Source organism: Oncorhynchus nerka, unplaced genomic scaffold, assembly GCF_034236695.1.
Source record: "Oncorhynchus nerka isolate Pitt River unplaced genomic scaffold, Oner_Uvic_2.0 unplaced_scaffold_812, whole genome shotgun sequence".
NCBI lineage: Eukaryota > Metazoa > Chordata > Actinopteri > Salmoniformes > Salmonidae > Oncorhynchus > Oncorhynchus nerka.
The window spans coordinates 305655-332565 of NW_027040442.1; the positions used below are offsets into that span (position 1 = coordinate 305655).

The window sequence follows — 26911 nt, forward strand, 5'->3', positions numbered from 1 at the left end:
ATCTACCAAGAGAATTCTCTTCGATTATAATCACAGCCGTATATATCCCCCCCCCCCAAGCAGACACATCGATGGCTCTGAACGAACTTTATTTGACCCATTTATCCGGAGGCTGCATTCATTGTAGCTGGGGATTTTAAAAAGGCTAATCTGAAAACAAGACTCCCTAAATTTTATCAGCATATCGATTGCGCAACCAGGGGTGGAAAAACCTTGGATCATTGTTACTCTAACTTCCGCGACGCATATAAGGCCCTGCCCCGCCCCCCCTTTCGGAAAAGCTGACCACGACTCCATTTTGTTGATCCCTGCCTACAGACAGAAACTAAAACAAGAGGCTCCCACGCTGAGGTCTGTCCAACGCTGGTCCGACCAAGCTGACTCCACACTCCAAGACTGCTTCCATCAAGTGGACTGGGATATATTTCGTATTGCGTCAGATAACAATATTGACGAATACGCTGATTCGGTGTGCGAGTTCATTAGAACGTGCGTTGAAGATGTCGTTCCCATAGCAACGATTAAAACATTCCCTAACCAGAAACCGTGGATTGATGGCAGCATTCGCGTGAAACTGAAAGCGCGAACCACTGCTTTTAATTAGGGCAAGGTGACCGGAAACATGACTGAATACAAACAGTGCAGTTATTCCCTCCGCAAGGCTATCAAACAAGCTAAGCGTCAGTACAGAGACAAAGTAGAATCTCAATTCAACGGCTCAGACACAAGAGGCATGTGGCAGGGTCTACAGTCAATCACGGACTACAGGAAGAAATCCAGCCCAGGATGTCTTGCTCCCAGGCAGACTAAATAACTTTTTGCCCGCTTTGAGGACAATACAGTGCCACTGACACGGCCTGCAACGAAAACATGCGGTCTCTCCTTCACTGCAGCCGAGGTGAGTAAGACATTTAAACGTGTTAACCCTCGCAAGGCTGCAGGCCCAGACGGCATCCCCAGCCGCGCCCTCAGAGCATGCGCAGACCAGCTGGCCGGTGTGTTTACGGACATATTCAATCAATCCCTATACCAGTCTGCTGTTCCCACATGCTTCAAGAGGGCCACCATTGTTCCTGTTCCCCAGAAAGCTATGGTAACTGAGCTAAACGACTACCGCCCGTAGCACTCACATCCGTCATCATGAAGTGCTTTGAGAGACTAGTCAAGGACCATATCACCTCCACCCTACCGGACACCCTAGACCCACTCCAATTTGCTTACCGCCCAAATAGGTCCACAGACGATGCAATCTCAACCACACTGCACACTGCCCTAACCCATCTGGACAAGAGGAATACCTATGTGAGAATGCTGTTCATCGACTACAGCTCGGCATTCAACACCATAGTACCCTCCAAGCTCGTCATCAAGCTCGAGACCCTGGGTCTCGACCCCGCCCTGTGCAACTGGGTACTGGACTTCCTGACGGGCCGCCCCCAGGTGGTGAGGGTAGGCAACAACATCTCCTCCCCGCTGATCCTCAACACTGGGGCCCCACAAGGGTGCGTTCTGAGCCCTCTCCTGTACTCCCTGTTCACCCACGACTGCGTGGCCACGCACGCACGGAACAGTAGTGGAGAGGGTAGCAAGTTTTAAGTTCCTCGGCATACACATCACAGACAAACTGAATTGGTCCACTCACACAGACAGCATCGTGAAGAAGGCGCAGCAGCGCCTCTTCAACCTCAGGAGGCTGAAGAAATTCGGCTTGTCACCAAAAGCACTCACAAACTTCTACAGATGCACAATCGAGAGCATCCTGGCGGGCTGTATCACCGCCTGGTACGGCAACTGCTCCGCCCTCAACCATAAGGCTCTCCAGAGGGTAGTGAGGTCTGCACAACGCATCACCGGGGGGCAAACTACCTGCCCTCCAGGACACCTACACCACCCGATGTTACAGGAAGGCCATAAAGATCATCAAGGACATCAACCACCCGAGCCACTGCCTGTTCACCCCGCTATCATCCAGAAGGCGAGGTCAGTACAGGTGCATCAAAGCTGGGACCGAGAGACTGAAAAACAGCTTCTATCTCAAGGCCATCAGACTGTTAACCTCTTGCTCCTACTCGGGACGCTTGCATCCCATCTAGAGCTCTGGAAATGCAAATGCGCTACGCTAAATGCTAATAGTATTAGTTAAAACTCAAACGTTCATTAAAATACACATGCAGGGTATCGAATTAAAGCTACACTCGTTGTGAATCCAGGCAACAAGTCAGATTTTTAAAATGCTTTTCGGCGAAAGCATGAGAAGCTATTATCTGATAGCATGAAACAATACACTACAACACAAAAGATCCGCAAGGGACGTAAACAAAATAATTAGCATTTCGGCGTTACACAAAGCGCACAATAAAATAGAAAACATTCATTACCTTTCACCATCTTCTTTGTTGGCACTCCTAGATGTCCCATAAACACTATTGGGTCTTTATTTCGATTAAATCGGTCCATATAAAGCCTAGATATCGTTATATGTAGACTGTGTGATAAACGAAAAAAACATTGTTTCAAAACGTAACGTCATTTTTTTAAATTCAAAAAGTCGACGATAAACTTTCACAAAACACTTCGAAATACTTTTGCAATGCAACTTTAGGTATTAGTAAACGTTAATAAGCGATAAAATTCATCAGGAGGCGATGTAAAGATCATTAGCTGTCCGTCTGGAAAAATGTCCGGCTAGAAACTCAACGAAAATATCCGGTCCTAGACCTGAAGAAATACGGTGCCTTGCATGTGTTTGACCAAGAAAAAACTCGAAGGGAAATGACAAGACTCTAGACACCGTGTGGAAGCTGTAGGTACTGCAACCTCAGTCAATTAATTGTGGTTCACCTTTATCAATGGGTTCAAGTAGCGCATGGATATATTTTCCCATTTTCAGTGATCAGTTTTTCCTGTGCTTTTCGATGTAAATGCCGTTCTGGTAAAGCCACAGCAGTGATTTAACCAGTTTTATAAACGTCTGAGTGTTTTCTATCCACACAGACTAAGCAAATGCATATACTATATTCCTGGCATGAGTAGCAGGGCGCTGAAATGTTGCGCGATTTTTAACAGAATGTTCAAAAAAGTAGAGGGTAGAAGGAAGAGGTTAAACAATGCTACCTTATATAATGTTATTTACCCTACAGTATTCATCTCATATGCATATGTATATACTGTACTCTATATCATCGACTGCATCCTTATGTAATACATGTATCACTAGCCACTTTAACTATGCCACTTTGTTTACATACTCATCTCATATGTATATACTGTACTCGATACCATCTACTGTATCTTGCCTATGCTGCTCTGTACCATCACTCATCCATATATCCTTATGTACATATTCTTTATCCCCTTACACTGTGTATAAGACAGTAGTTTTGGAATTGTTAGTTAGATTACTTGTTGGTTATTACTGCATTGTCGGAACTAGAAGCACAAGCATTTCGCTACACTCGCATTAACATCTGCTAACCATGTGTATGTGACAAATTAAATTGGATTTGATTTGATTTGACACACACACACACACACACAGGAGACACACACAGACACAGGAGACACACACACACACACTGGAGACACACACACACAGTGGTGACACACACACACACACTGGCCACACACACACACACACACACAAACACACTGGAGATACACACACACAAACACACTGGAGATACACACGCACACACACACACACACACAGTCAGCATATATATATAACTTTGTAGTAAGAATGTTTAGCCCGATAAGTCAAACATGTCTGATATGAACATTGACATAAACCCTCTACATACTTGAGTTTCTCCAGTCTGCAGTGTGGATCCTCCAGTCCAGCAGAGAGCAGTCTGACTCCTGAGTCTCCTGGGTGATTGTAGCTCAGATCCAGCTCTCTCAGGTGTGAGGGGTTTGAGCCAGAGCTGAGACCAGAGAAGCACAGCCTTCCTCTGTGACTAGACAGCCTGACAGCCTGCAAAGAGTCAAATCATATTCAAATCACACTGATATTCTTTGGTGGTGAAAATAGTGGCAGTATATTTTTTCAACATATTCAGATATATCAGTGTCCTGAAACCTTCCATATCTATTCATAAAATAGTGTATCATCATAAAAATGACAAATGATCAAAGTATTGCCTGCAGATAGAAACATGTATAGTACAAATATTATAGTAGACTGACCAGACCAGTTTAAAAAGCAGTATCAGTCAGAAGACAGACAGTGAGGTATCAGATTTAGATTGTATTGAGTATTCAGTCCACACAATATCTATTTAGACAGTGAGGTATCAGATTTAGATTGTATTGAGTATACAGTCCACATCATATCTATTTAGACAGTGAGTTATCAGATTTAGATTGTATTGAGTATTCAGTCCACACAATATCTATTTAGACAGTGAGGTATCAGATTTAGATTGTATTGAGTATACAGTCCACACCATATCTATTTAGACAGTGAGGTATCAGATTCAGATTGTATTGAGTATACAGTCCACACCATATCTATTTTAAAAATAAAAGCCCTTTGTGTATCTAGTCCCCCTATTTGAAGTCGTCAGTATTCTGACCAATTCACTCACAGTGTATTAAAGTAGTCAAAAGTTTAGTATTTGGTCCCATATTCTTTGAACACAATGACTACATCAAGCCAGTGACGCCATGATTGAGAAAGTTACAGAGGCTACAACAAAACATGCTAACCTCTCACCATTACCAATAACAGAGGCTACAACAAAACATGCTAACCTCTCACCATTACCAATAACAGAGACTACAACAAAACATGCTAACCTCTCACCATTACCAATAACAGAGGCTACAAAAAAACATGATAACCTCTCACCATTACCAATAACAGAGGCTACAACAAAACATGCTAACCTCTCACCATTACCAATAACAGAGGCTACAAAAAAACATGCTAACCTCTCACCATTACCAATAACAGAGGCTACAACAAAACATGCTAACCTCTCACCATTACCAATAACAGAGACTACAACAAAACATACTAACCTCTCACCATTACCAATAACAGAGGCTACAACAAAACATACTAACCAATCACCATTACCAATAACAGAGGCTACAACAAAACATGCTAACCTCTCACCATTACCAATAACAGAGGCTACAACAAAACATGCTAACCTCTCACCATTACCAATAACAGAGACTACAACAAAACATACTAACCTCTCACCATTACCAATAACAGAGGCTACAACAAAACATACTAACCAATCACCATTACCAATAACAGAGACTACAACAAAACATGCTAACCTCTCACCATTACCAATAACAGAGGCTACAAAAAAACATGATAACCTCTCACCATTACCAATAACAGAGGCTACAACAAAACATGCTAACCTCTCACCATTACCAATAACAGAGGCTACAAAAAAACATGCTAACCTCTCACCATTACCAATAACAGAGGCTACAACAAAACATGCTAACCTCTCACCATTACCAATAACAGAGACTACAACAAAACATACTAACCTCTCACCATTACCAATAACAGAGGCTACAACAAAACATACTAACCAATCACCATTACCAATAACAGAGGCTACAACAAAACATACTAACCTCTCATCATTACCAATAACAGAGGCTACAACAAAACATGCTAACCTCTCACCATTACCAATAACAGAGGCTACAACAAAACATGCTAACCTCTCAGATAACAGATAACCTCTGATATAACAGAGGGGGTATAATCTTTGTACCTCTGTAACTTTCTCATTCACCATCATTCAAGACTCATTCATTATTATTCATAATCATGGTAGTACTGAGTCATGATCTTGGTAGCATCCACATGAATGTAGAAGTGTTCAGAAACATCTTCTATTCTTACTGACAATACAAGTGAAGTGACTCCAAAATGACAGGACATTATTCACCATTCAGTTTCTATTAGGAAAACATCCAAAACACAACCAAGAAAAACTGCAAATTAATTCAACAAGTTAGTAGAATCACAAGCTTGATGTAATCACTGTAGGCATGGAACATGGGACCAAATACTAAACGTATGACTACTTTAATACACTATAAGTGAATATAACCGAATAATTACGACTTTTCAAATGGGAGAACTACATACATAAAGTGCTTTCATATCTGATAATACTGACCTCAGAGTCTCCAGTTTACAGTGGGGATTCCCCAGTCCAGCAGAGAGCAGCTTCACTCCTGAATCCTTCAGGTCATTGTTACTCAGATCCAGCTCTCTCAGGTGTGAGGGGTTTGACCTCAGAGCTGAGACCAGAGAAGCACAGCCTTCCTCTGTGACTCCACAGCCTGACAGCCTGACAAAGAGATCATCATGACTTCACAAACATATAGATGAATCTTCCGTTTCCTTGAATTGTATGGTCAAATTGTTATACTAATGTGAAAATCAATGCATTTATTCAATATGTTTTTCAATATAATATTATATACATATTATAATACATATTTTTCTCTAAACTGAATATTTCTTCCTGATGATTAGTTCTTAAATGTCATTTTATTTACTCACAGAACAGCTCTGGAGGCTTTGACCACTGGCAGCAGCCTCAGAAGACCTTCCTCTGATCTGGAGTATTTCTTCAGGTCAAACACATCCAGCTCCTGTTCTGAAGTCAGCAACACAAAGACCAGAGCTGACCACTGTGCAGGTGACAGGTTGGGTTTTGAGAGACTTCCTGATCTCAGGTATCTTTGGATCTCCTTCACTAGAGAATGGTCATTCAGTTCATTCAGACAGTGGAACAGATTGATGCTCCTCTCTGGAGAGAGATCCTCCCCGATCTTCTCCTTGATGTACTCGACTGCTTCTTCATGGCTCTGTGAGATGCTTCTTGTCTTTGTCAGTAGACCTCGTAAGTGCTTCTGATTGGACTCCAGTGAGAGGCCCAGAAGGAAGCGGAGGAAAAGGTCCAGGTTTCCCGTCTCACTTTGTAAGGCTTTATCCACAGCACTCTTGTAGAAAGTAACTTCAGGCTTGTCGTTTGTTTGCAGTTTGTCCATTAGATTCTCATTGTTGTTGATGAATGAGAGGAACACATATACAGCAGCCAGAAACTCCTGAATGCTCAGATGAACAAAGCAGTACACCTTGTCCTGGTACAGCCCACATTCCTCTTTAAAGAGCTGTGTGCACAATCCTGAGTACACTGAGGCTTCATTGACATCAATGCCAGACTCTTTCAGGTCTTCTTCATAGAAAATCAGATTGCCCTTCACAAGCTGTTGAAAAGCCAGTTTTCCCAGTGACAGAATGCTCTCTTTATTCCAGTGTGGACCTGTCTCTTCTTTCCCAAGATACTTTTCATTCTTCTGTTTGGTATGAAACTCCACAAGGTGTGTGTACATCTCAGTCAGAGTCTTGGGCATCTCTTCTCTCTTGTCTGTACTCAACATGTGTTCAAGGACTGTTGCAGAAATCCAACAGAAGACTGGAATGTGGCACATGATGTGGAGGCTCCTTGATGTCTTTATGTGTGAGATGATTCTGCTGGCCAGGTCCTCATCACTGAATCTCTTCCTGAAGTACTCCTCCTTCTGTGGGTCATTGAACCCTCGTACCTCTGTCACCTGGTCAACACACGCTGCAGGGATCTTATTGGCTGCTGCAGGTCGGGTAGTTATCCAGAGGAGAGCAGAGGGAAGCAGATTTCCCTTGATGATATTTGTCAGCAGAACATCCACTGAGGTTGACTCTGTGACGTCACAACAGATCTTGTTCTTCTGGAAGTCTAGGGGCAGTCGGCACTCATCCAGACCATCAAAGATGAACAGAACTTTGTACTTGTTGTAGTTGGAGATTCTTGATTGTTTGGTTTCCATTGAGAAGTGATTAAGAAGTTCAATTAAAGTGTGTTTGTCCTCTTTCATCAAATTCAGCTCCCGGAAAGGGAATGAAAATACAAATTGGACATCCTGATTTGCTTTTCCTTCAGCCCAGTCCAGAATGAACTTCTGCACAGAGACTGTTTTTCCAATGCCAGCGACTCCCTTTGTCAGCACAGTTCTGATATGTTTATCTTGTCCAGTTAAGGGTTTGAAGATGTCGTTACATTTGATTGCAGTCTCTGGTCTTGCTTGTTTCCTGGTTGTTGTCTCAATCTGTCTCAGCTCATGTTCATTATTAACCTCTCCTGTTCCACCCTCTGTGATGTAGAGCTCTGTGTAGATCTTATTGAGAAGTGTTGGGTTTCCTTGTTTAGCGATCCCCTCAAATACACATTGAAACTTCTTCTTTAGATTAGATTTGAGTTCACGTTGGCAAATCACAGCAAGCTCATCTGAATGAAGAAATAACACAGAGGATATTAATATTATGTCTGTTTTAATGCCTACAGTATTGTAGGACTGTTATAAAGTTTTACATTATAATAATTTATTCTCTAAACTGACTGTATAAATGTGTAAATGTTTTCATAATGCATTACAGACTGGTGTGACTGATTATATTATTATTGGTATTATTGATGGTATTATTAATGTTCTCTCTCTCTAAATGAATCACCACAACACATCCCTGCTGCTACTCGACGAGGTCACCAGGTGTTGTGTTAAGGCTGCTACAATATCATTGAGTTACACAGCTACTTTAGCTGTACTTTGGCTACAGCTTTTAAATGTTATAAAACATCATTAATCAATAGGCAGACAGATCTTACATTTCTCTAGTTTGTCAGCAAGCTCCTTCTGGTTCATTTTCCTCAGGATGTGCAGTGTGATCTTCAGAGCCCCCTCTCTGGCACTGCTCTCCTGCTTCTCATCTTCAGCATCCACCACTTCCTGCTTCTGACTCTCAAAGCCTTCTGGGAGTTCTGGACCAAGAATCCTCTTGAACATCTTCAGCTCGTTCTTCACAAATGTCATAATTTTCTCTTCAAGCAACTGAAATAAATAAAGTAAATGAGTTAAGCAGGAGACAAAATGCTTTCTCATTAACACATTAATGAATGATTGACAGATCAACTTTACTTGAGGTAAACAAAAACAAATCTACATAACAGGACCACATACACTGAATATGGAGGCCAGGTCTGTTTGATGACTCTGGGAAGACTGACCACTGAGAATCTCTGACTCTGATCTCTCCTGTTGGTTTCTGTGGACAATACATGAGATTACATCTCCTCATCCAGGGAGTACACACACACACACACACACACACACACACACACACACACACACACACACACACACACACACACACACACACACACACACACACACACACACTTAGGGAGGGAATGTTGTGTTTGTTTAATATTGTTTTAGGACTATGAAAATGGACAAAATGATTAGCCTATGGATTATGAAAACAACAACAATAAATGGGAAAATGTGAGATAAATGACTAGAGACAGTGTTGTTTAACTCACTGACCAGGACCCATGAGTTCTTCTTACCTTTGTTCAGTAGAAAAGTCTCCCTCTCTAAACTCTATAGGAAGTTCCATAGACCAGTCACTCTTCATGGACACACAGCTGGGAACAGGGGAGGCTGGTCTCTTCTGCTTGATTGGGCTTCAACACAACAGAGACAAACATTACATCTCTCATCTACTCTGAGCTCAGATGGGGAAACATAAGAAGAGTTTCATTCCAAAAAGCTATATATTCATATTCAGAAATGTTCGTAAATTAGCTTTAATTGTTTAAAGAAGTTATGTTTATGTTAAGTTATGTTTTTTTGCTAAATAACATGACATTTGGGGACCTGCTTCTATAAACCAATGAGGAGATGCAGCGCGAACTGCGTCACAAATTGAACTGACTTCCAGACGCTCGTTGGCGCGTGCAAGCAGTGTGTCATTTTTAATAACGAAATTCATTTAGCTACGCGAGCGTTGTAGTCAGTCTGTCAGCCCCGCTAAAAGGCTGGTGTCGTTACTCTGCCTTCTCCGGGGGCATGTTGAGGTAAATTTACTAACCGGGAGGGTTGAATGATGTGATTTATTGGAGGGCTGGAAGACACACTCTCGAGGTTGTTTACTCACAATATCTGATATTAAATAGATTTTTTATAATGAATTCATACTGAGGTTGAAGTTCTGACTAGTGATTATTTACCCGGTGTTCAATACCTGCTATTGAGGCGCCCTGAAAATAATATTCAAAAGTTCGGTCCTTGGACACAGAGGGTTTAAACACTAAAGTTACCGTCCATCTAGTGAAGAGAGGAGAACCGGACAGAGGTAGCCAGCATCCGTCAACAAGAGAGGGAGAAGCCTCACCGGGATTTAACAGGTGGAAGAAACAACCGGGGAGCTCCATCAGTCCACAAGAAATGCAGACAGCCGGTGATGATGTAGTGGTAGCTATGGTAACTAGGATGCTGCTGGTAGAGTAGCTAGCTAGCTTACCGAGCTGTACCGACTAGTTAGCAGGTCGTTCGTCTGTCCCTCGTCTCGATGACGAATCCGGTGAACCACAAAATGAAACAAGGACAGAGAGTGAAAAGGATCTGGCTACACTCATACTGTCCCTGACCGTAAAGAAAAAAGCAAATTGAACAGTAAACTTCGGTGTCTCAACACTGTAACAAACTCCGTCGTTATTCCCCAAGATCACCTCAGTCCACTCTGCGCGTAACCGGACAATATCCTTGGCGCCACACCGAACGTGGACGCGGACAGTTCTGTACGGGGACGCGGACAGTTCTGTACGGGGACGAGGACAGTTCTGTACGGGGACGCGGACAGTTCTGTACGGGGACGAGGACAGTTCTGTACGGGGACGAGGACGGTTCTGTACGGGGACGCAGACAGTTCTGTACGGGGACGAGCCACCCCTCATAGCCTGGTTCCTCTCTAGGTTTCTTCCTAGGTTTTGGCCTTTCTAGGGGGTTTTTCCTAGCCACCGTGCTTCTACATCTGCATTGCTTGCTGTTTGGGGTTTTAGGCTGGGTTTCTGTACAGCACTTTGAGACATTAGCTGATGTATGAAGGGCTTCATAAATACATTTGATTGAATTTGAATTGATGTGGATGAAGTCTTATGCCAGACCCACAAAGAAGGCGAGAAATTGCCCAAAACAATTACTTTTTTTTTTCTTCTACTGAGCTTTTGTTGTTTGTTGGAACATTTAGAGAAAATAAGAAGTATTTTCCCCTTATTTGTATTGATAGTGTGTTATGTTCAGAATACACAGCCATACTTTACACATCTGGATACCTGTGTGTTATGTTCAGAATACACAGCCATACTTTACACATCCGGATACCTGTGTGTTATGTTCAGAATACACAGCCATACTTTACACATCCAGATACCTGTGTGTTATGGTCAGAATACACAGCCATACTTTACACATCTGGATACCTGTGTGTTATGTTCAGAATACACAGCCATACTTTACACATGTGGATACCTGTGTGTTATGTTCAGAATACACAGCCATACTTTACACATCTGGATACCTGTGTGTTATGTTCAGAATACACAGCCATACTTTACACATCCGGATACCTGTGTGTTATGTTCAGAATACACAGCCATACTTTACACATCCGGATACCTGTGTGTTATGTTCAGAATACACAGCCATACTTTACACATCTGGATACCTGTGTGTTATGTTCAGAATACACAGCCTTTACACATCTGGATACCTGTGTGTTATGTTCAGAATACACAGCCATACTTTACACATCTGGATACCTGTGTGTTATGTTCAGAATACACAGCCATACTTTACACATCCGGATACCTGTGTGTTATGTTCAGAATACACAGCCTTTACACATCTGAATACCTGTGTGTTATGTTCAGAATACACAGCCTTTACACATCCGGATACCTGTGTGTTATGTTCAGAATACACAGCCTTTACACATCCGGATACCTGTGTGTTATGTTCAGAATACACAGCCTTTACACATCTGGATACCTGTGTGTTATGTTCAGAATACACAGCCATACTTTACACATCCGGATACCTGTGTGTATGTGTGTTTACGACATGTATGACTAAACTTTATGCAATCTGCTATGCCCTGCACACCGGAAAAGCAAAAGTCTCAAGTGGTTTTCATTTATACTGTCAGTGCGTAGTTGGTGCTTTGTGTAACCATTCAAATGATGGTTTGTGTTGCAGCAACAACAAAAAATGTTTTACGTGTTTAAAGAGTTTTGCAAGAATTGTTTTCTTTTGCAAGAGATGTATAATGTTTTGTTACTTTGATGTCAGGTGTTGTGGTTAGGTTGTGGTTAGGTTGTGGTTAGGTTAGGTTGTGGTTAGGTTGTGGTTAGGTTAGGTTAGGTTAGGTTGTGGTTAGGTTAGGTTGTGGTTAGGTTGTGGTTAGGTTGTGGTTAGGTTAGGTTAGGTTAGGTTGGTTAGGTTAGGTTGTGGTTAGGTTAGGTTGTGTTAGGTTAGGTGGTTAGGTTGTGGTTTAGGTTAGGTTGGTTAGGTTAGGTTAGGTTGTGGTTAGGTTGTGGATAGGTTAGGTTAGGTTGTGGTTAGGTTAGGTTGTGGTTAGGTTGTGGTTAGGTTAGGTTGTGGTTAGGTTAGGTTGTGGTTAGGTTAGGTTGTGGTTAGGTTAGGTTAGGTTGTGGTTAGGTTGTGGATAGGTTAGGTTAGGTTGTGGTTAGGTTAGGTTGTGGTTAGTGTGCAGAGTTTTGCAGAAATAAGATAAGATATAAGATAAGCAAGCAATCAGAAACAACTGTAAAATCATAGAAAAACAATATGTTACAGACACATGAAGGCATCCATCAGCAATCATTTCTGAGGAAAAATAACACATGAAGGCCATCAGCAATCATTTCTGAGGAAAAATAACACATGAAGGCATCCATCAGCAATCATTTCTGAGGAAAAATAACACATGAAGGCATCCATCAGCAATCATTTCTGAGGAAAAATAACACATGAAGGCCATCAGCAATCATTTCTGAGGAAAAATAACACATGAAGGCATCCATCAGCAATCATTTCTGAGGAAAAATAACACATGAAGGCATCCATCAGCAATCATTTCTGAGGAAAAATAACACATGAAGGCATCCATCAGCAATCATTTCTGAGGAAAAATAACACATGAAGGCATCCATCAGCAATCATTTCTGAGGAAAAATAATACATGAAGGCCATCAGCAATCATTTCTGAGGAAAAATAACACATGAAGGCATCCATCAGCAATCATTTCTGAGGAAAAATAACACATGAAGGCCATCAGCAATCATTTCTGAGGAAAAATAACACATGAAGGCCATCAGCAATCATTTCTGAGGAAAAATAACACATGAAGGCCATCAGCAATCATTTCTGAGGAAAAATAACACATGAAGGCATCCATCAGCAATCATTTCTGAGGAAAAATAACACATGAAGGTATCCATCAGCAATCATTTCTGAGGAAAAATAACACATGAAGGCATCCATCAGCAATCATTTCTGAGGAAAAATAACACATGAAGGCCATCAGCAATCATTTCTGAGGAAAAATAACACATGAAGGCCATCAGCAATCATTTCTGAGGAAAAATAACACATGAAGGCCATCAGCAATCATTTCTGAGGAAAAATAACACATGAAGGCATCCATCAGCAATCATTTCTGAGGAAAAATAACACATGAAGGCATCCATCAGCAATCATTTCTGAGGAAAAATAACACATGAAGGCATCCATCAGCAATCATTTCTGAGGAAAAATAACACATGAAGGCCATCAGCAATCATTTCTGAGGAAAAATAACACATGAAGGCCATCAGCAATCATTTCTGAGGAAAAATAACACATGAAGGCATCCATCAGCAATCATTTCTGAGGAAAAATAACACATGAAGGCCATCAGCAATCATTTCTGAGGAAAAATAACACATGTGAAAAAATGGTGGATGTACCGTTTTAGAAACAAACTCTTAAATTCTAAAACAACATTGTCATCTCACCTCTTAGCTGTGGTGTCATGTTCTCCAGAGAGACTCCTTTTAGAGGCAGGCCCCCCAATCCTTCTCCTCAGAGAGACTCCTTTTAGAGGCAGGCCCCCCCTCCTTTCTCTCCTTTCTCTCCCCAGAGAGACTCATTTTAGAGCACTGACCCCTAAACAGAGATCCAGCATGTTGGTTGTGGTTAACACAGTGACAACTAAACAGAGATCCAGCATGTTGGTTTTGGTTAACACAGTGACAACTAAACAGAGATCCAGCATGTTGGTTGTGGTTAACACAGTGACAACTAAACAGAGATCCAGCATGTTGGTTTTGGTTAACACAGTGACAACTAAACAGAGATCCAGCATGTTGGTTGTTTAACAAGATCAGTGAACACAACTAAACAGAGATCCAGCATGTTGGTTTTGGTTAACACAGTGACAACTAAACAGAGATCCAGCATGTTGGTTGTGGTTAACACAGTGACAACTAAACAGAGATCCAGCATGTTGGTTGTGGTTAACACAGTGACAACTAAACAGAGATCCAGCATGTTGGTTGTGGTTAACACAGTGACAACTAAACAGAGATCCAGCATGTTGGTTTTGGTTAACACAGTGTCAACTAATTATTGAAGGTCAATTGTTCGCTTTTATTTATTATCTCTTAGAAATAAAAATGTACTAACAGACACATCCATTTACATTACATTTAAGTCATTTAGCAGACGCTCTTATCCAGAGCGACTTACAAATTGGTGCATTCACCTTATGACATCCAGTGGAGCAGGCACTTTACAATAGTGCATCTAAATCTTTTAAGGGGGGTGAGAAGGATTACTTTATCCTATCCTAGGTATTCCTTAAAGAGGTGGTGTTTCAGGTGTCTCCGGAAGGTGGTGATTGACTCCGCTGTCCTGGCGTCGTGAGGGAGTTTGTTCCACCATTGGGGGGCCAGAGCAGCGAACAGTTTTGACTGGGCTGAGCGGGAACTGTACTTCCTCAGTGGTAGGGAGGCGAGCAGGCCAGAGGTGGATGAACGCAGTGCCCTTGTTTGGGTGTAGGGCCTGATCAGAGCCTGGAGGTACTGAGGTGCCGTTCCCCTCACAGCTCCGTAGGCAAGCACCATGGTCTTGTAGCGGATGCGAGCTTCAACTGGAAGCCAGTGGAGAGAGCGGAGGAGCGGGGTGACGTGAGAGAACTTGGGAAGGTTGAACACCAGACGGGCTGCGGCGTTCTGGATGAGTTGTAGGGGTTTAATGGCACAGGCAGGGAGCCCAGCCAACAGCGAGTTGCAGTAATCCAGACGGAGATGACAAGTGCCTGGATTAGGACCTGCGCCGCTTCCTGTGTGAGGCAAGGTCGTACTCTGCGGATGTTGTAGAGCATGAACCTACAGGAACGGGCCACCGCCTTGATGTTAGTTGAGAACGACAGGGTGTTGTCCAGGATCACGCCAAGGTTCTTAGCGCTCTGGGAGGAGGACACAGTGGAGTTGTCAACCGTGATGGCGAGATCATGGAACGGGCAGTCCTTCCCCGGGAGGAAGAGCAGCTCCGTCTTGCCGAGGTTCAGCTTGAGGTGGTGATCCGTCATCCACACTGATATGTCTGCCAGACATGCAGAGATGCGATTCGCCACCTGGTCATCAGAAGGGGAAAGGAGAAGATTAATTGTGTGTCGTCTGCATAGCAATGATAGGAGAGACCATGTGAGGTTATGACAGAGCCAAGTGACTTGGTGTATAGCGAGAATAGGAGAGGGCCTAGAACAGAGCCCTGGGGGACACCAGTGGTGAGAGCACGTGGTGAGGAGACGGATTCTCGCCACGCCACCTGGTAGGAGCGACCTGTCAGGTAGGACGCAATCCAAGCGTGGGCCGCGCCGGAGATGCCCAACTCGGAGAGGGTGGAGAGGAGGATCTGATGGTTCACAGTATCGAAGGCAGCCGATAGGTCTAGAAGGATGAGAGCAGAGGAGAGAGAGTTAGCTTTAGCAGTGCGGAGCGCCTCCGTGATACAGAGAAGAGCAGTCTCAGTTGAATGACTAGTCTTGAAACCTGACTGATTTGGATCAAGAAGGTCATTCTGAGAGAGATAGCGGGAGAGCTGGCCAAGGACGGCACGTTCAAGGGTTTTGGAGAGAAAAGAAAGAAGGGATACTGGTCTGTAGTTGTTGACATCGGAGGGATCGAGTGTAGGTTTTTTCAGAAGGGGTGCAACTCTCGCTCGCTTGAAAACGGAAGGGACGTAGCCAGCGGTCAGGGATGAGTTGATGAGCGAGGTGAGGTAAGGGAGAAGTTCTCCGGAAATGGTCTGGAGGAGAGAGGAGGGGATAGGGTCAAGCGGGCAGGTTGTTGGGCGGCCGGCCGTCACAAGACGCGAGATTTCATCTGGAGAGAGAGGGGAGAAAGAGGTCAGAGCACAGGGTAGGGCAGTGTGAGCAGAACCAGCGGTGTCGTTTGACTTAGCAAACGAGGATCGGATGTCGTCGACCTTCTTTTCAAAATGGTTGACGAAGTCATCTGCAGAGAGGGAGGAGGGGGGGGGGGAGGATTCAGGAGGGAGGAGAAGGTGGCAAAGAGCTTCCTAGGGTTAGAGGCAGATGCTTGGAATTTAGAGTGGTAGAAAGTGGCTTTAGCAGCAGCGACAGAAGAGGAAAATGTAGAGAGGAGGGAGTGAAAGGATGCCAGGTCCGCAGGGAGGCGAGTTTTCCTCCATTTCCGCTCGGCTGCCCGGAGCCCTGTCAGGTGATTTATGAACATGTCATTGTGATTGATATTTTTCACCTCTCCATGTAGTGGAACTAATAATAATAATAATAATAATAATAATAATAATAATAATAATATTAATAATACAAATATTAATAATAACAATATAATACATGTAATAATTATAATGTCTCACTTTCTCCTATAATAATTTCTCTCATTCTAGTGTGTTGTTTTGTTCAACAGGTATGATATTATTATGCTGTTACTGAATTCAGTTCATAATATTAATGTTAAGAAAAGTATGTTCAGTGGTTTCATACCAAATTACACAGGAAGCAGGAGCTCATTGGAATTTAGAAAACAACAAATGTTCTGATATTCTGAAAGATGATTTAGAACTATGATACATTAACATTTTTACAAATGATAAAATAACCACAATATACGAATCGTATAATACGCTATATGAACAACATGTTTTTGAATTTGACTTGACTACACCCAGTTAGCTATATGAACAACATGTTATTGAATGTGACTTGACTACACCCAGTTAGCTATATGAACAACATGTTATTGAATGTGACTTGACTACACCCAGTTAGCTATATGAACAACATGTTATTGAATGTGACTTGACTACACCCAGTTAGCTATATGAACAACATGTTATTGAATGTGACTTGACTACACCCAGTTAGCTATATGAACAACATGTTATTGAATGTGACTTGACTACACCCAGTTAGCTATATGAACAACATGTTATTGAATGTGACTTGACTACACCCAGCTTATATGAACAACATGTTATTGAATGTGACTTGACTACACCCAGTTAGCTATATGAACAACATGTTATTGAATGTGACTTGACTACACCCAGTTAGCTATATGAACAACATGTTATTGAATGTGACTTGACTACACCCAGTTAGCTATATGAACAACATGTTATTGAATGTGACTTGACTACACCCAGTTAGCTATATGAACAACATGTTATTGAATGTGACTTGACTACACCCAGTTAGCTATATGAACAACATGTTATTGAATGTGACTTGACTACACCCAGTTAGCTATATGAACAACATGTTATTGAATGTGACTTGACTACACCCAGTTAGCTATATGAACAACATGTTATTGAATGTGACTTGACTACGCCCAGTTAGCTATATGAACAACATGTTATTGAATGTGACTTGACTACACCCAGTTAGCTATATGAACAACATGTTATTGAATGTGACTTGACTACACCCAGTTAGCTATATGAACAACATGTTATTGAATGTGACTTGACTACACCCAGTTAGCTATATGAACAACATGTTATTGAATGTGACTTGACTACACCCAGTTAGCTATATGAACAACATGTTATTGAATGTGACTTGACTACACCCAGTTAGCTATATGAACAACATGTTATTGAATGTGACTTGACTACACCCAGTTAGCTATATGAACAACATGTTATTGAATGTGACTTGACTACACCCAGTTAGCTATATGAACAACATGTTATTGAATGTGACTTGACTACACCCAGTTAGCTATATGAACAACATGTTATTGAATGTGACTTGACTACACCCAGTTAGCTATATGAACAACATGTTATTGAATGTGACTTGACTACACCCAGTTAGCTATATGAACAACATGTTATTGAATGTGACTTGACTACACCCAGTTAGCTATATGAACAACATGTTATTGAATGTGACTTGACTACACCCAGTTAGCTATATGAACAACATGTTATTGAATGTGACTTGACTACACCCAGTTAGCTATATGAACAACATGTTATTGAATGTGACTTGACTACACCCAGTTAGCTATATGAACAACATGTTATTGAATGTGACTTGACTACACCCAGTTAGCTATATGAACAACATGTTATTGAATGTGACTTGACTACACCCAGTTAGCTATATGAACAACATGTTATTGAATGTGACTTGACTACACCCAGTTAGCTATATGAACAACATGTTATTGAATGTGACTTGACTACACCCAGTTAGCTATATGAACAACATGTTATTGAATGTGACTTGACTACACCCAGTTAGCTATATGAACAACATGTTATTGAATGTGACTTGACTACACCCAGTTAGCTATATGAACAACATGTTATTGAATGTGACTTGACTACACCCAGTTAGCTATATGAACAACATGTTATTGAATGTGACTTGACTACACCCAGTTAGCTATATGAACAACATGTTATTGAATGTGACTTGACTACACCCAGTTAGCTATATGAACAACATGTTATTGAATGTGACTTGACTACACCCAGTTAGCTATATGAACAACATGTTATTGAATGTGACTTGACTACACCCAGTTAGCTATATGAACAACATGTTATTGAATGTGACTTGACTACACCCAGTTAGCTATATGAACAACATGTTATTGAATGTGACTTGACTACACCCAGTTAGCTATATGAACAACATGTTATTGAATGTGACTTGACTACACCCAGTTAGCTATATGAACAACATGTTATTGAATGTGACTTGACTACACCCAGTTAGCTATATGAACAACATGTTATTGAATGTGACTTGACTACACCCAGTTAGCTATATGAACAACATGTTATTGAATGTGACTTGACTACACCCAGTTAGCTATATGAACAACATGTTATTGAATGTGACTTGACTACACCCAGTTAGCTATATGAACAACATGTTATTGAATGTGACTTGACTACACCCAGTTAGCTATATGAACAACATGTTATTGAATGTGACTTGACTACACCCAGTTAGCTATATGAACAACATGTTATTGAATGTGACTTGACTACACCCAGTTAGCTATATGAACAACATGTTATTGAATGTGACTTGACTACACCCAGTTAGCTATATGAACAACATGTTATTGAATGTGACTTGACTACACCCAGTTAGCTATATGAACAACATGTTATTGAATGTGACTTGACTACACCCAGTTAGCTATATGAACAACATGTTATTGAATGTGACTTGACTACACCCAGTTAGCTATATGAACAACATGTTATTGAATGTGACTTGACTACACCCAGTTAGCTATATGAACAACATGTTATTGAATGTGACTTGACTACACCCAGTTAGCTATATGAACAACATGTTATTGAATGTGACTTGACTACACCCAGTTAGCTATATGAACAACATGTTATTGAATGTGACTTGACTACACCCAGTTAGCTATATGAACAACATGTTATTGAATGTGACTTGACTACACCCAGTTAGCTATATGAACAACATGTTATTGAATGTGACTTGACTACACCCAGTTAGCTATATGAACAACATGTTATTGAATGTGACTTGACTACACCCAGTTAGCTATATGAACAACATGTTATTGAATGTGACTTGACTACACCCAGTTAGCTATATGAACAACATGTTATTGAATGTGACTTGACTACACCCAGTTAGCTATATGAACAACATGTTATTGAATGTGACTTGACTACACCCAGTTAGCTATATGAACAACATGTTATTGAATGTGACTTGACTACACCCAGTTAGCTATATGAACAACATGTTATTGAATGTGACTTGACTACACCCAGTTAGCTATATGAACAACATGTTATTGAATGTGACTTGACTACACCCAGTTAGCTATATGAACAACATGTTTTTGAATTTGACTTGACTACACCCAGTTAGCTATATGAACAACATGTTATTGAATGTGACTTGACTACACCCAGTTAGCTATATGAACAACATGTTATTGAATGTGACTTGACTACACCCAGTTAGCTATATGAACAACATGTTATTGAATGTGACTTGACTACACCCAGTTAGCTATATGAACAACATGTTATTGAATGTGACTTGACTAGACCCAGTTAGCTATATGAACAACATGTTATTGAATGTGACTTGACTACACCCAGTTAGCTATATGAACAACATGTTATTGAATGTGACTTGACTACACCCAGTTAGCTATATGAACAACATGTTAATTGAATGTGACTTGACTACACCCAGTTAGCTATATGAACAACATGTTATTGAATGTGACTTGACTACACCCAGTTAGCTATATGAACAACATGTTATTGAATGTGACTTGACTACACCCAGTTAGCTATATGAACAACATGTTATTGAATGTGACTTGACTACACCCAGTTAGCTATATGAACAACATGTTATTGAATGTGACTTGACTACACCCAGTTAGCGCCATTTTGTATGATTGAACTGTCACGTAGCTGTCCCAGGTGAAATGGACTGTTACATCTGAGTGTTTTCCTGTCATTCACTAAACTAAAATAACACCAGACATTTAAATTCTCTACACACTTTACAATAATCCCAGGGAAGAGTCTTACCTTGTAGCCTGAATTCACAACCAGAACATGTCAAGTAATTGAGATATTTTCCGTTGTGCTGAGAGAGAACCTTCCTGATGACAAGTGTCTCTGTATCTATGTTCTAGGTTGATCTTTGGATGTAATAATATCTGGTCAAAGTCTAGTGACACAACACCATAGTATATCATAAACATAACAGCAGTTGGCCAGTAAAGGCCATGGAATACTATAAAACAGGGTTCGTCAACTAGGTTTGGCTTCGGGACAATTGTTTTCTGAGTTAAAGTCGGTGGGTCAGAACATAATTAGCACATTTGATAAGTACATAGCATTCAGTGACAATAAAATAATTTGATCTGATTAAGTTCATAAAATCACCAATATCTCTATTAAATTCTCATGATTTGTTTATTTCTCTGTGTGTTGATTGTTGGGTAAAACAGGTCTATGTAGTCTACACTACTTTATTAATGGGTAAAACAGGTCTATGTAGCCTACTGTAGTCTATACTACTTTATTAATGGGTAATACAGGTCTATGTAGCCTACTGTAGTCTACACTACTTTATTAATGGGTAAAACAGGTCTATGTAGCCTACTGTAGTCTCCACTACTTTATTAATGGGTAAAACAGGTCTATGTAGTCTACTGTAGTCTACACTACTTTATTAATGGGTAAAACAGGTCTATGTAGCCTACTGTAGTCTACACTACTTTATTAATGGGTAAAACAGATCTATGTAGCCTACTGAAGTCTACACTACTTTATTAATGGGTAAAACAGGTCTATGTAGCCTACTGTAGTCTACACTACTTTATTAATGGGTAACGGGTAAAACAGGTCTATGTAGCCTACTGTAGTCTACACTACCTTATTAATGGGTAAAACAGGTCTATGTAGCCTACTGTAGTCTACACTACTTTATTAATGGGTAAAACAGGTCTATGTAGCCTACTGAAGTCTACACTACTTTATTAATGGGTAAAACAGGTCTATGTAGCCTACTGTAGTCTACACTACTTTATTAATGGGTAAAACAGGTCTATGTAGCCTACTGTAGTCTACACTACCTTATTAATGGGTAAAACAGGTCTATGTAGCCTACTGTAGTCTACACTACTTTATTAATGGGTAAAACAGGTCTATGTAGCCTACTGAAGTCTACACTACTTTATTAATGGGTAAAACAGGTCTATGTAGCCTACTGTAGTCTACACTACTTTATTAATGGGGTAAAACAGGTCTATGTAGCCTACTGTAGTCTACACTACTTTATTAATGGGTAAAACAGGTCTATGTAGCCTACTGAAGTCTACACTACTTTATTAATGGAGAAAACAGGTCTATGTAGCCTACTGTAGTCTACACTACTTTATTAATGGGTAACGCAGGTCTATGTAGCCTACTGTAGTCTACACTACCTTATTAATGGGTAAAACAGGTCTATGTAGCCTACTGTAGTCTACACTACTTTATTAATGGGTAAAACAGGTCTATGTAGCCTACTGAAGTCTACACTACTTTATTAATGGGTAAAACAGGTCTATGTAGCCTACTGTAGTCTACACTACTTTATTAATGGGGTAAAACAGGTCTATGTAGCCTACTGTAGTCTACACTACTTTATTAATGGGAAAAAACAGGTCTATGTAGCCTACTGTAGTCTACACTACTTTATTAATGGGTAAAACAGGTCTATGTAGTCTACTGTAGTCTACACTACTTTATTAATGGGTAAAACAGGTCTATGTAGCCTACTGTAGTCTACACTACTTTATTAATGTCAACATTCGTTCAGAACAATTAGCTTGATAGCAAGAGAACATGTCGCTCTCAGAAAGTAGCAAAAGAAAGGTGGAGAATGAAAATCTAAGTTTCAGGAAAGAACGGACAGAGATATGCATTCATCTAACCATCTATCTCCTAACAGACAGAGAGATATGCATTCATCTAACCATATATCTCCTAACAGACAGAGAGATATGCATTCATCTAACCATATATCTCCTAACAGACAGAGATATGCATTCATCTAACCATCTATCTCCTAACAGACAGAGAGATATGCATTCATCTAACCATATATCTCCTAACAGACAGAGATATGCATTCATCTAACCATCAATCTCCTAACAGACAGAGAGATATGCATTTATCTAACCATCTTTCTCCAATGCGCAGCCAATGTGTCTTGTTTGCAATGAAATTGTCACTGTTTGCAAAGAATTCAATCTCAGTCGGCATTATGAATCTTAAGCATGGTACTTTCAAAGTGGACTTCCCGCCCCAGACAGAGGCTCGACGCAGAAAAATGTAAGCATTAACTACAAGCTACAAACACGGCAGTAGAATCCTCCTTCGTGGCCTGACCCAACAACAGGTCACAAGTGCTTCCTTAAAGCATCCTGGGTTCTAACCAAACACAACATGCCCTTCACAGACGCAGAGCTATTTAAAAAGCACATGGTGACAGTTTGGGAGGAATTGACTACAGACAAGTCTATAGATAGCATCATATTGTCTGTCAAACAGGTGCCCCTGTCTGCATCAACAGCCTTGTCCTCTGGTGGATATAGTGCATAATATTGTTATGGAGGAGCTCAGTCAGGCTGAACATTTCTCCTGGCTATTGATGAGACTGTTGTTCCCCTGGCTATTGATGAGACTGTTGTTCCCCTGGCTATTGATGAGACTGTTGTTCTCCTGGCTATTGATGAGACTGTTGTTCTCCTGGCTATTGATGAGACTGTTGTTCTCCTGGCTATTGATGAGACTGTTGTTCTCCTGGCTATTGATGAGACTGTTGTTCCCCTGGCTATTGATGAGACTGTTGTTCCCCTGGCTATTGATGAGACTGTTGTTCCCCTGGCTATTGATGAGACTGTTGTTCCCCTGGCTATTGATGAGACTGTTGTTCCCCTGGCTATTGATGAGAGAACTGTTGTTCTCCTGGCTATTGATGAGAGAACTGTTGTTCTCCTGGCTATTGATGAGAGAACTGTTGTCTCCCTGGCTATTGATGAGAGAACTGTTGTTTCCCTGGCTATTGATGAGAGAACTGTTGTTCTCCTGGCTATTGATGAGAGAACTGTTGTTTCCCTGGCTATTGATGAGAGAACTGTTGTTCTCCTGGCTGTTGATGAGAGAACTGTTGTTCTCCTGGCTATCGATGAGAGAACTGTTGTTCTCCTGGCTATCGATGAGAGAACTGTTGTTCTCCTGGCTATCGATGAGAGAACTGTTGTTCTCCTGGCTATTGATGAGAGAACTGTTGTTTCCCTGGCTATTGATGAGAGAACTGTTGTTTCCCTGGCTATTGATGAGAGAACTGTTGTTTCCCTGGCTATTGATGAGAGAACTGTTGTTTCCCTGGCTATTGATGAGAGAACTGTTGTTTCCCTGGCTATTGATGAGATAACTGTAGTTCTCCTGGCTATTGATGAGATAACTGTTGTTCTCCTAGCTATTGATGAGAGAACTGTTGTTTCCCTGGCTATTGATGAGAGAACTGTTGTTCTCCTAGCTATTGATGAGAGAACTGTTGCATTTGTTACATACATTCAAATAATCCCACGTTACAAACTCAAATGTAGCTGTGATTCCAACGAAAGAACGATGGAGCAACAAGAATGGATTAATCAGAACATTCAGAAAGAATCCCAACTGAGACACAGGCCATAGAAATGTAAAGGTCATTTCAGACTAAGGCCATAGAAATGTAAAGGTCATTTCAGACTAAGGCCATAGAAATGTAAAGGTCATTTCAGACTATGCCGACATATGTAGCCCATGCAGCCCATGTAGTGTTTACTGTGAATCTCCACGAAGGGGGAACATTTACTTTAAATGTCAACAACTTGTAGGCATGTCTGCTGTATATGAATATGTGTAGCCTGGCCTATATGATGAGTAACATTATATTCAACCAGCCCATGTTTACTGTGAGTCTCCATGAAGGGGGAACATTTCCTTTAAATGTCAACAACTTGTAGGCCTGTCTGCTGTATATGAATATGTGTAGCCTGGCCTATATGATGAGTAACGTTATATTCAACCAGCCCAGGTAGTGTTTCAGGCGTTCAGACAGTGAAAACTGATGCGTTTTAAGCTCTCACCTAAAGCCTGATGTCTTGGCATGTGGACATAAACTTTCTTATCAATCAAATATGTTCTTATTCTTCTCATTACAAATCTCTAGTAGCACAATCAAGCTGTTTCCCCAGTTTACTGAGGAGTATATTCAACCCCAGCTAAAAGCCTACAGACCTATTTATTAAATAAAGTCCACCACAGTAAGAGTCCTCAACTGTAGTGAGAACATTCTGTCATATGTTTAAGGGCTGTTTCATGATTGTGATTCCAAAATGTTCCAGTGCTTAGGAACTGTAATGGTTTGAATACACCTGCTCTTTCTGTGAAGAACTAAAGCTCCCTGTTTCACGTTGCATCGTGTCTAGAGGCGGCGACCGGAAATGGCGATGAAATTGTAGTTCTAACCCCTTTGTAGTTTGTTTAGAATAATGATGTATCAACTGTGCTACTGTGACCACACCATGGCCTCCAGTCTACCCTCTCCAGCAAAGTAAATGTATCTGAAATGATGAGTCTACAAGGCTTGATCTCTAAATGTGTTTCTCTGTAGGCTACATACTGAACCCTTAAAGCTACAATCCTTAGTTGATAAACCCATATATGGACCGTTACATGTTGAGGGTTTCAGGATCAGAAGTTATTATTTATTTAAAGATGACAATGGTGATCTAGATGTTCAAATGACAATATTTACAAAATAAACTAAAAGGACTTGCCTAGTTAAATAAAGGTCAAATAAAAGATATTTTCAAATCCACAACTAACAGGTCAATGAGGAAGCAAACCTGTCTATTCCATTAGACTCTTGGGGTTTATCAGGCTCAAGTCAGGTTCTCCTCAACATGACATCAATAGTAAATTACATGCAACAATGGCCTGAACCACATCTAACAATTAAACAGAAATGTGCTTCTTTTAACCCCGAAACAGCAATAAAACATACCAATATAAACAAAGGACCGGAATACAAAGACATCAATTAAAACAGAATGGACATAACAACACACCCTCACTATTCCTCCATCAACATCACCATCGTTGTTGTAGTCATCACCCTCAGCCTCATTCATCTATTCCTCCATCAACATCACCATCGTTGTTGTAGTCATCACCCTCAGCCTCATTCATCTATTCCTCCATCAATATCACCATCGTTGTTGTAGTCATCACCCTCAGCCTCATTCATCTATTCCTCCATCAATATCACCATCGTTGTTGTAGTCATCACCCTCAGCCTCATTCATCTATTCCTCCATCAATATCACCATCGTTGTTGTAGTCATCACCCTCAGCCTCATTCATCTATTCCTCCATCAACATCACCATCGTTGTTGTAGTCATCACCCTCAGCCTCATTCATCTATTCCTCCATCAACATCACCATCGTTGTTGTAGTCATCACCCTCAGCCTCATTCATCTATTCCTCCATCAACATCACCATCGTTGTTGTAGTCATCACCCTCAGCCTCATTCATCTATTCCTCCATCAACATCACCATCGTTGTTGTAGTCATCACCCTCAGCCTCATTCATCTATTCCTCCATCAATATCACCATCGTTGTTGTAGTCATCACCCTCAGCCTCATTCATCTATTCCTCCATCAAGCATCACCATCGTTGTTGTAGTCATCACCCTCAGCCTCATTCATCTATTCCTCCATCAATATCACCATCGTTGTTGTAGTCATCACCCTCAGCCTCATTCATCTATTCCTCCATCAACATCACCATCGTTGTTGTAGTCATCACCCTCAGCCTCATCATTCATCTATTCCTCCATCAATTCCTCCATCAATATCACCATCGTTGT

General features: G+C 41.0%; 1 protein-coding gene across 1 annotated transcript in view; it reads right to left on the reverse strand.

Moving 5' to 3' along the window:
* Positions 1–11367, reverse strand: part of LOC135571059 (NLR family CARD domain-containing protein 3-like) — a 16528-nt gene extending 5161 nt beyond the window's left edge. Inside the window, exons 1-6 of the mRNA XM_065016865.1 lie at positions 9438–11367; positions 9049–9133; positions 8697–8919; positions 6551–8318; positions 6162–6335; positions 3801–3973 (exon numbers count right to left, since the gene is read on the reverse strand). Of these exons, the coding sequence (XP_064872937.1) occupies positions 3898–3973; positions 6162–6335; positions 6551–8318; positions 8697–8919; positions 9049–9133; positions 9438–9505 (2394 nt within the window). The 5' untranslated portion in view covers positions 9506–11367 and the 3' untranslated portion in view covers positions 3801–3897. The remainder of the gene's footprint in view (positions 1–3800; positions 3974–6161; positions 6336–6550; positions 8319–8696; positions 8920–9048; positions 9134–9437) is intronic.
* Positions 11368–26911: the final 15544 nt, after the last annotated feature.